A 7,979-nucleotide genomic window follows, 5' to 3' on the forward strand; every position below is an offset into this window, starting at 1 on the left:
CAAAAAACAACGCATAAAAGGCAGACAAACAAAAATTTACAATTGCCATGCTAAAACTTTATAAAACTTCCATCCTCTAATTTAAAATTTAACCATGGTATATTTGAAAGCAAAATATGGCATGGTATCTACAAAAACTAAAATTGCCATGCTCTAACGTGCAAAAAAACATAATTGATTCGATGGCAACTTCAATAGGAAAAATGTTTTATCTAGATAAGTCCAATAATATTATCATGGTCCAAAGATGATGAAAAATTGTATAAGGCACGGAAAATTGTGAAGAGTCTAATTAGCAAAATTATCATGGTGTAAAGTTCTAAATAATTGCCATTGTCTAATTAATAAATTTTCCGAGGTCTAATTAATAAAATTATCATGATGTAAATAATAAATTACCATTGTATAATTAATTAAATTAACATGGTGTAAATGAGAAAAATTGCCATGGTCTAACTGAAATAATTGCCATTGTCTAATTAATATATTTTCCAAGGTCTAATTAATAAAATTATCATGATGTAAATAACAAATTACGATTGCATAATTAATTAAATTGACAAGGTGTAAATGAGAAAAATTGCCATGGTCTAACTGAAAAAATTGGCACGGTCTAAATAGAATGAAATTGCCACGCAATCTACAAAAATTGCCCATGGTCTAAATAATTAAAATTATCATGGACTAATTTAAAAAATGCCCAACATCTAAATCATGAATTGGCATGCTACCTATAATAAAAATGCACAAAGAAAATGTTGTAAATTTCTCCTCTAAAAACATGAAAACTTTGAGATTTTTTAATGGGCACATGCCAAAAAATTAAAAAATGCATATGAAAAGTTTTGAAAATTGTTCTCCAAAAAATATGGCAGCTTTTTGGATTGTGTCGTGGGCACATGACAAAAATTAGGAATTCTGGATCTTTCAAAACATGGAAAACTTTTGAAAAAAAATTCAACTGAAAATTTCAAAATGAAAATCAGATTCAAAACATCTTAGCCCGCCCCTCCTTCATTCAGGAGGTCACCGGATTGAGCCACCACTCACGCGCCTTTGCCATAATTTTTGTGTGGGGAGAATAAAGGAGGGGATGTTCGACAAGAAGCTGGTTATAGCGATCGATTCTGAGAACCGACGTAACAGCAGCCTTGCGTTGTGATTCGTGCCAGGATATCAAACGACAACCAACACAATTGCTGAGAGAATGTTATCATTTCCATAGTCTAAAGTATAATATTTGAATACACATGGTTCAAAATACAACTAGTGATAAAATACCATGTCCAAAAATTTCCACGATAATCCTCTATAACACTAAGCTCTCTAGTTTTAAAGAGCCCACATTCAATTGATATCTCCAATTATAATTGGGTCATCCGACTTTGACCGGATCAACAATTTCTTCAAGCTCTCTCATTCAAATATTTTATACTATACACTATGCTTCCTAATTTTTAAGGCTCACAATTAATTTTCTATAATCCTAATCTCCCTAGTTTTAAAGAGTCCACATTCAATTGAGGTCTCCAATTATAATTGGGTCATCCGATTTTGACCGGCTCAACAATTTCTTCAAGCTCTCTCATTCAATTATTTTATAATATACACTATGCTTCCTGATTTTTAACGCTCACATTTAATTGATGTATTCAATTTAAAATCATGACATCCGATTTTGACCGGGTCAACAATTTCTCGAGCTCTCCCATTCAATTTTTTTAATTCACTATGTTCTCTAATTTTGAAACTCTTTCATTCAATTGAGATATTTAATTTTGCATTTGGTTTACGATTTTGACCGGGCCAACGATTTTTCAAATCAACGGGCGACAACCAGCCTATAAAAACATATCAATCCCGCGCACCCTCCCAGCACCTAGAAAAAAGAAGCGTCGCCATGTGATATTGTAGCACCAATATGTTATATGCAACTACCGGTCCAAAAATTTCTTCACATAAATATAGGTTGGTTAGCGGATAACATAGAATCACATCACGAAAGGTGCACCAAATCAATGCATTATAAAAGAAACATGTTCTATTACTTCCCCGCCCACCAAACTAAATATTCAACCAATTCCAAAATATAAGGGGTATTAGTTTTTCAGAAAGTCAAATTTCTTTAACTTTGGTCAAGTTCAGAGCAAAACTATCAACATCCATAATATTAAACAAAATGACTATGAAAATTCATTTCATGATGAATTTAAAAATATTGATTCGATATTATGGATTTTGATAAATTTATCTATAAATTTGATCAAACTTAGAAGGTTTGTCTTTTTAGAAAAGTAATACACCTTATATTTTGAAATATAGTGTTTTTTTAAGAAATCCAACAACGCCAACGGCGCGGCAAAACGCGCGCAACCCTTTTAGTAGTAATACCATGTCTGAAAAGTAGCTTTTAGTGCCAATTGAAATCTAGCGCTCAAACTTGGAAATCCATCCTAATAATTGTTTTTTAGTTGGAACTCTTTTTTTTTATGGAAAGTTGGAACTATTGAAATACATGGCACCAGTTCGATAATACTCGTAGTCCTTTTGTTTTTTGCGAGAAGATAAGACTCACAGTCCGTAGGTCAATATAAAGGCTGGTTATAGGAAGAATCGGAGCAGCAGCCTTGTTTGGAAGAGACAGCTACACCGGCAGCAACCAGGAAGACATCCTCTATCTGCTATCCCAAAGCTCACGGTATCTAATGCCCCTATCGCTATTATCTCTTCCTTGTTCTTGTTCCTATTTTCTTTCTTGTTAGATAGATATGTATGCCTTTATTATGTCTTTCCATTCTCTGGTAGAATTCCTCGCTTTCCAATAGACAAGAGTCACTGGGCGAGTTCTTTTTAATTATACTGCCCACCAACTCGTCGACCCGACATTTCTGCTCAACTCACCGGAAAATGGCCATGCCGATGCCGCCACCGCCGCCCGCAGGCATGCCTCCGATGGGGCCGATGGGTCCGATGGGGCCGATGGGGCCGATGGGACCGATGGGTCCGCCGCCGGCAGCCGACATGGCTGGGATGGGGACGATGCCAGTGATGCACGCGGCCTTCTTCTGGGGGCACCGAGCGCAGGTACTCTTCCGCGACTGGCCCGGAGACCGTGCCGGCGCAGGTATGTACGTCCTCTGCCTCTTCATCGTCCTCACGCTCGCCGCGCTCGTGGAGGCCCTCTCCGCGGCGTCGAGGGGGGTCTCCAGCCGCCGGCCGGCCGTGGTGCTGGCGCTCACGGGGCTCCACGCGGTGAAGATGGCGCTGGCCTACCTGGTGATGCTGGCTGTCATGTCGTTCAACGTCGGCGTCCTCCTCGCTGCCGTCGCCGGACACGCGATCGGGTTCCTCCTCGCGCGGAGCGCCGTGTTCCGCCAAGCGACTCCGGGTGACGCGCCACAGAACGGTGCTCTCGTTCCCTCGGAGGCTGAGCCCAAACCTTAAGCTGACATGATTAGATGCTGGAAATTGTTTTATTAAGACCCGGATGGATACTGAATATGGGAAGTATATGTACGGAGTACATTCTAGAAAATAGATTATTCTAGTACTCCTCCTCCTTGGTTCGACATAACTTTATAAAAAACACAACCTGACGGAATTCTCAAATTTAATTTTTCAAACGAATTAGACCCCACATGGAGGTCTCTCCCTCATGATTGACAAGGATGAGGGTGAAGGGGCAACGCACACACATGATTTCGAAAAGTCCGGTGTTCTGATCCGCCTCCCGGAACAAGAGGCAGAGAGCTTCTGGAGATGCACCGACAACCGCGAGATCAATATATATGTTTGAACTATGTTTAAAATTTGTATTATTAAGTGCAAACAATTTGTATTCGTGTGCACAAAACTATGTTTGGCCAAAATGATCGACGCAAATGTCTTGAAAATAGGAGCTGTGGTTGCAAATAACAAGATTTGATGCCCGTTGTCCGCGGGCGCGTCTGCAGATATTATGTCTCGGATTAGCTACCTATGGTTGTAGATGCTTTTCTGTTTCTAATTGGGCACCAGATTCTATTCTTGATAAGCAGGCACCAGGTCGTACAATATGTTGAATATTGCTCCAGTGCGAGTTACATCTATAGTTGCACACTGTATCATAGTTTTGTGGAGTTCCTATGCTTCTGTAGATGGATTTTGTCGCTGCTTTTCAGAATTCATCAAATTTTCCACATGACGTATAATATAATAAGCACTGTTACAAATTCGCTGATTTAACACGGTTGACAGCTAGAGCACAAGGCCAAAAGAAACTCTTTTACCGGAGTTGGAGAACAATAAATGTAGGCACAAGGCCAGAAAGAGGAGGGGCACTCAGCTACTTCTACAGCTAACTACAACTCCCGTCAGTTTAACCAGACTGACTCAAATTCACGGTATAATCATCAGAAGGCAAAAATAAGTGACATCCTGTTTAGATATCGCACGAGCTGCTCCAATTTGCATGTCTATGTTCTTCATGCAGACACTTCATAACATGCCAACAATGCCATATAGATATATAACAAAAGGATAGATGATGAGTTAAATATCCTGCTGCAGTTCTTCACATTCATGTGTCATCCCGGATGCCGCGCCACCTACACAAGCGCCTCGTCCAACTCAGAGTCACCGTGCTGCCTCAAGGCGATGTGAAGAACCAACTGGATAACAGCGCAGGAGAATCCTACCAAGCTTGGGTACTGCATTGAGGCCGATGAGATGTGGAGAACTACAGTTAGACAGTTGGTCATGGTTTGGAACAGGAAACACACTACTTCATACTTACAAAGATGAAATTGTCGCATTTTTCAGCCATGTAGGCGTATCCAGCCCAGAGCGTTGTGTTCGCCAGAGCGTTGTGTTCGCCAAAGACAACACCACTTGAAGCAATGGTGGCATCGAGTCCATGCTCTTCTGCCGACGCACAGTCCCCTAGAGCAAAACATTAGCATGTATAGCAATGTGACAACATTCGCATGCAGAGGAAGTAATTTGTGACAAAAGAGGGGAATTCAAGATGGTATTGGTGTACGTACCAAGTTGAACAGAGGGGAAACCGATACCAAACTGCCACACAGGGCGCAGGCCCAGCTGAAGAATAACTTGTATTTTGCCATATCTGCTAGAAAAACAATAAGGATTCCGAACCACGCATAAATGAATCCCCACGGACGTTGATCTTCCTCACAGAAGTACAGGAATGTGTAAATGTAATAGATCTCCCATGCAGCCCCGAACACATTGATCACAATTATGAGACTGCTACCCATTGGTGAGATGCCGTAGCAAAGCCAAAGGGCGCAGTTGACTAGAGCGGTCAGGTAAGGAAACACAGAGCGCTCTCCAACGTGCTCATTTCTCTTCAAGTCCGCCATAGTCGTGAACACACGTCAAATTAAATCTGTGTGTATGCTTGTATTGCACTGAAGACAAAATCACTCAAATTCAACAACATAAGCCCTGGCATATTCACAACAACTAACTAGGGCAACGGAACAATGTAGATAGCAGTTAAGGATTAAGATCTTTCAGAAAAAGTGAAAAACAGTTCAACTTTGAAAAGCTCAAGTACATTGGAGTGAAAATTGCACAGTACTGTCAAAAAATCACATACAGAGAGAGAGAGAGACAGAGAAGATGCGACTAGAGAGACGATCTCCCACACCCGCATCTCTTTCAGCCAGAATCCCTTTCCTTGGTAAATCCGTTAGCAGGATGTCACGACCCAAACACATACATGGGATGAGCAATCAGATCAGTGCCGATTTCGGATACAAGAGAAGGGATTTGAGGTGAGAATCAGCAACAAGGGTGAGATACAGGTAGGGGAAGGTGAGAAACAGAAGCAAGAGGATGAGAGGCTTCAAGACGTTTCAATCTGTACTGCTTCTTTTATAATGCTCAACGGCTGCTCCAAGCCCATGTCATGACTTGGCCCACTGGCTTCTATGTGACCAAGGTCAAATGCAAGTGCAGGTCAGAACCTAATCCATTCAATAGCAAGAGCAATAAGATGCAATGTCTAGGTTTGGCGGATCTTGACAGAGCAATATGGAGGCAGAAGTCGCGTTTCCTTCGGCTAAAGGAGGGAGATAGAAACACAAAAATTCTCCGTATGAAGGCAACAACGCGATCTAGAAAGAATATGATTCAGTCCCTGCAGGTTGGGGATGTCACGGTGGTGGACCAGCAGCAGAAGGAGGATATTTTTGGGACCATTTTAATAGCATTCTCTGTGCTTACCAACCTCCAACCGCTGGACTCAATCTTGCCCAGCTTGGAATGGAATTCTGCGATCACTCTGATCTAGAAAGGGACTTCACAGAAGAGGAGGTGAAGAAGGCAGTCTTTGATATCCACCCAGAGAAAACATCGGGTCCGGATGGTTTTACGGGACTGTTCTTTAGGCACTGTTGGACTACTGTCAAGAACGAGGTTATGTTGACAATGCAAAAGCTCCAGACGCTCAATTCCCATTCGTTGCATCTTCTGAACACTGCTACCCTAGTTCTCCTGCCAAAACACTCACGGGTAGCGCAACCAAACGAGTTCAGGCTGATAAGCATGATCCATTTTTTTGCAAAGCTTGTCGCAAAGATTCTAGACATGAGCCCACAAGACTGCAACCAAAGATGCACACTCTTATTGCCCCATGCCAAAATGCTTTTATCAGAGGTCAATCCATGACAACTTCATGTACGTGCAGGCAATGACAATATCCCTGAGGCAGCATAAGACACCTTCTTTGTTGATCAAGCTGGACATCTCAAAAGCATTTGACACTGTTGCGTGGGATTTTTTATTTTTTTTGAGGCTTTGGCGAGAAGTGGAGGTGCTGGATATTTATGTTCCTTTCCACGGCCTCAACAAGGGCATTGGTTAATTAGAATTGGCAGAGAAAATTGATCATCGCAGAGGGCTGAGGCAGGGGGACCCCCTCTTCCCCTTGTAATTAGAATTGCCTTGCAGGATGCTTGACAAGGCGAGCAAGGCTGGCATTTTATCTCCCCTGGGAAGCATACCCATTCGATATAGGACATCTCTCTATGCTGACGATGTTATCGTTTTCATATGCCCGTTGGGAAATGAGGCGACCGCAGTAGCTGAGATCCTATCGCTGTTCGGAAATGCAACTGGATTTCGCACCAACTTTCAGAAGAGCAGCATCAGCTCTAAAAGGCAATTAATTCTCCAAACCCCTTTCTTTATCATCATCATCCGTGAATACTTTTTTAGCGAGACCAACGCCCCTGAGCGCCGGCCGGCCGCCCCGGCCCCGGCGGCCACCACTCTGGTGCCAGCGTCCACCCTCCCGCCGTCCCTCATAGCATCACAGGTTTCTCTCTCGGGGTCCTCCTCGTCCTCCTCGCGGGGTCGCCGCCGCCTCCTCCCCGGCCGCCTCTTCGTTCCATGGTTCTGGTGCCTTATGTGCTTGGCACAGCCTTCGGACCCATCGTCCAGCCCGGTCCTGGTGGGTGCCCCTCACCACCTTGCCCGTCGGCTTGGCAGACAAGGGCCTCTCGCCGCCCGCGGAGCCCTGCGGCTCGCCCTCCCCATACTGGCGCGCGCCGCCGGACCTCTCCGACCCTCCCCACCACGCGCCCGCCGAGACCTGCATCCCAGCCTGCCTCCATGGCTGCTGCTACAATCGCGGGGATGACAGGCACATCTCGCGGTACTGCCAGAATGAGACATTGTGCGTTCGTTGTGGTGGCGAGGGCACATCGCCCGTGGATGCACTAGGTGGCGGAGCGACTCGCCGCTGGAGGGCCACGCTCGCCCACCTCCTGCCCTGCGCCGGGGTGGCGCCCTCCCGCCTCGGGCCCAAGTTGAGGACTTCCCGCCCCTCATGCCGTCGGCCCCTCCCCGGTTCCCCGTTTCTGCCTCGCGCTCCGGTTCGTCGCTCCCTCCCCCGCCGTGCAGCCCCCTCCCCCCGACGCGGTTAGGGTGCTAAGCCCGTGGAGCCCGACAGCGCGCTCTGAGTCTGTGGC

At 44.6% G+C, this 7,979-nt stretch overlaps 1 protein-coding gene and 1 long non-coding RNA gene across 3 annotated transcripts; one reads left to right on the forward strand and one right to left on the reverse strand.

Annotated features, from left to right (window-relative positions):
- The first annotated feature begins 2,596 nt into the window (after positions 1–2,596).
- On the forward strand, positions 2,597–4,781 carry LOC123188205 (copper transporter 4). Of its 2 annotated transcripts, none has more exons than XM_044600243.1 (3): positions 2,597–2,698; positions 2,942–4,382; positions 4,549–4,781. In XM_044600243.1, the coding sequence occupies exon 2, from the start codon at positions 2,944–2,946 to the stop codon at positions 3,442–3,444; it is 501 nt and encodes a 166-aa protein (XP_044456178.1). In that variant the 5' UTR covers positions 2,597–2,698; positions 2,942–2,943; the 3' UTR covers positions 3,445–4,382; positions 4,549–4,781. The 2 variants fall into 2 exon arrangements, with proteins under 2 accessions (XP_044456178.1, XP_044456177.1); XM_044600242.1 differs by having other exon boundaries at positions 2,633–2,698; positions 2,806–4,382.
- LOC123188206 (uncharacterized) lies at positions 4,255–7,590 on the reverse strand. The gene is made up of 3 exons (XR_006494370.1): positions 5,025–7,590; positions 4,775–4,920; positions 4,255–4,688 (listed from the first exon to the last, which is right to left on the reverse strand). It is a non-coding gene; the product is annotated as an uncharacterized lncRNA (long non-coding RNA).
- Between the last annotated feature and the right edge of the window lie 389 nt (positions 7,591–7,979).

The sequence above is a fragment of the Triticum aestivum genome, chromosome 2A (genome assembly GCF_018294505.1).
Source record: "Triticum aestivum cultivar Chinese Spring chromosome 2A, IWGSC CS RefSeq v2.1, whole genome shotgun sequence".
Taxonomy (NCBI): Eukaryota; Viridiplantae; Streptophyta; class Magnoliopsida; order Poales; family Poaceae; genus Triticum; species Triticum aestivum.

Coding starts and splice junctions, on each gene's coding strand:
- LOC123188205 (XM_044600242.1), top strand. CDS start 2,908: ATGGCCATGCCGATGCCGCCACCGCCGCCCGCAGGCATGCCTCCGATG.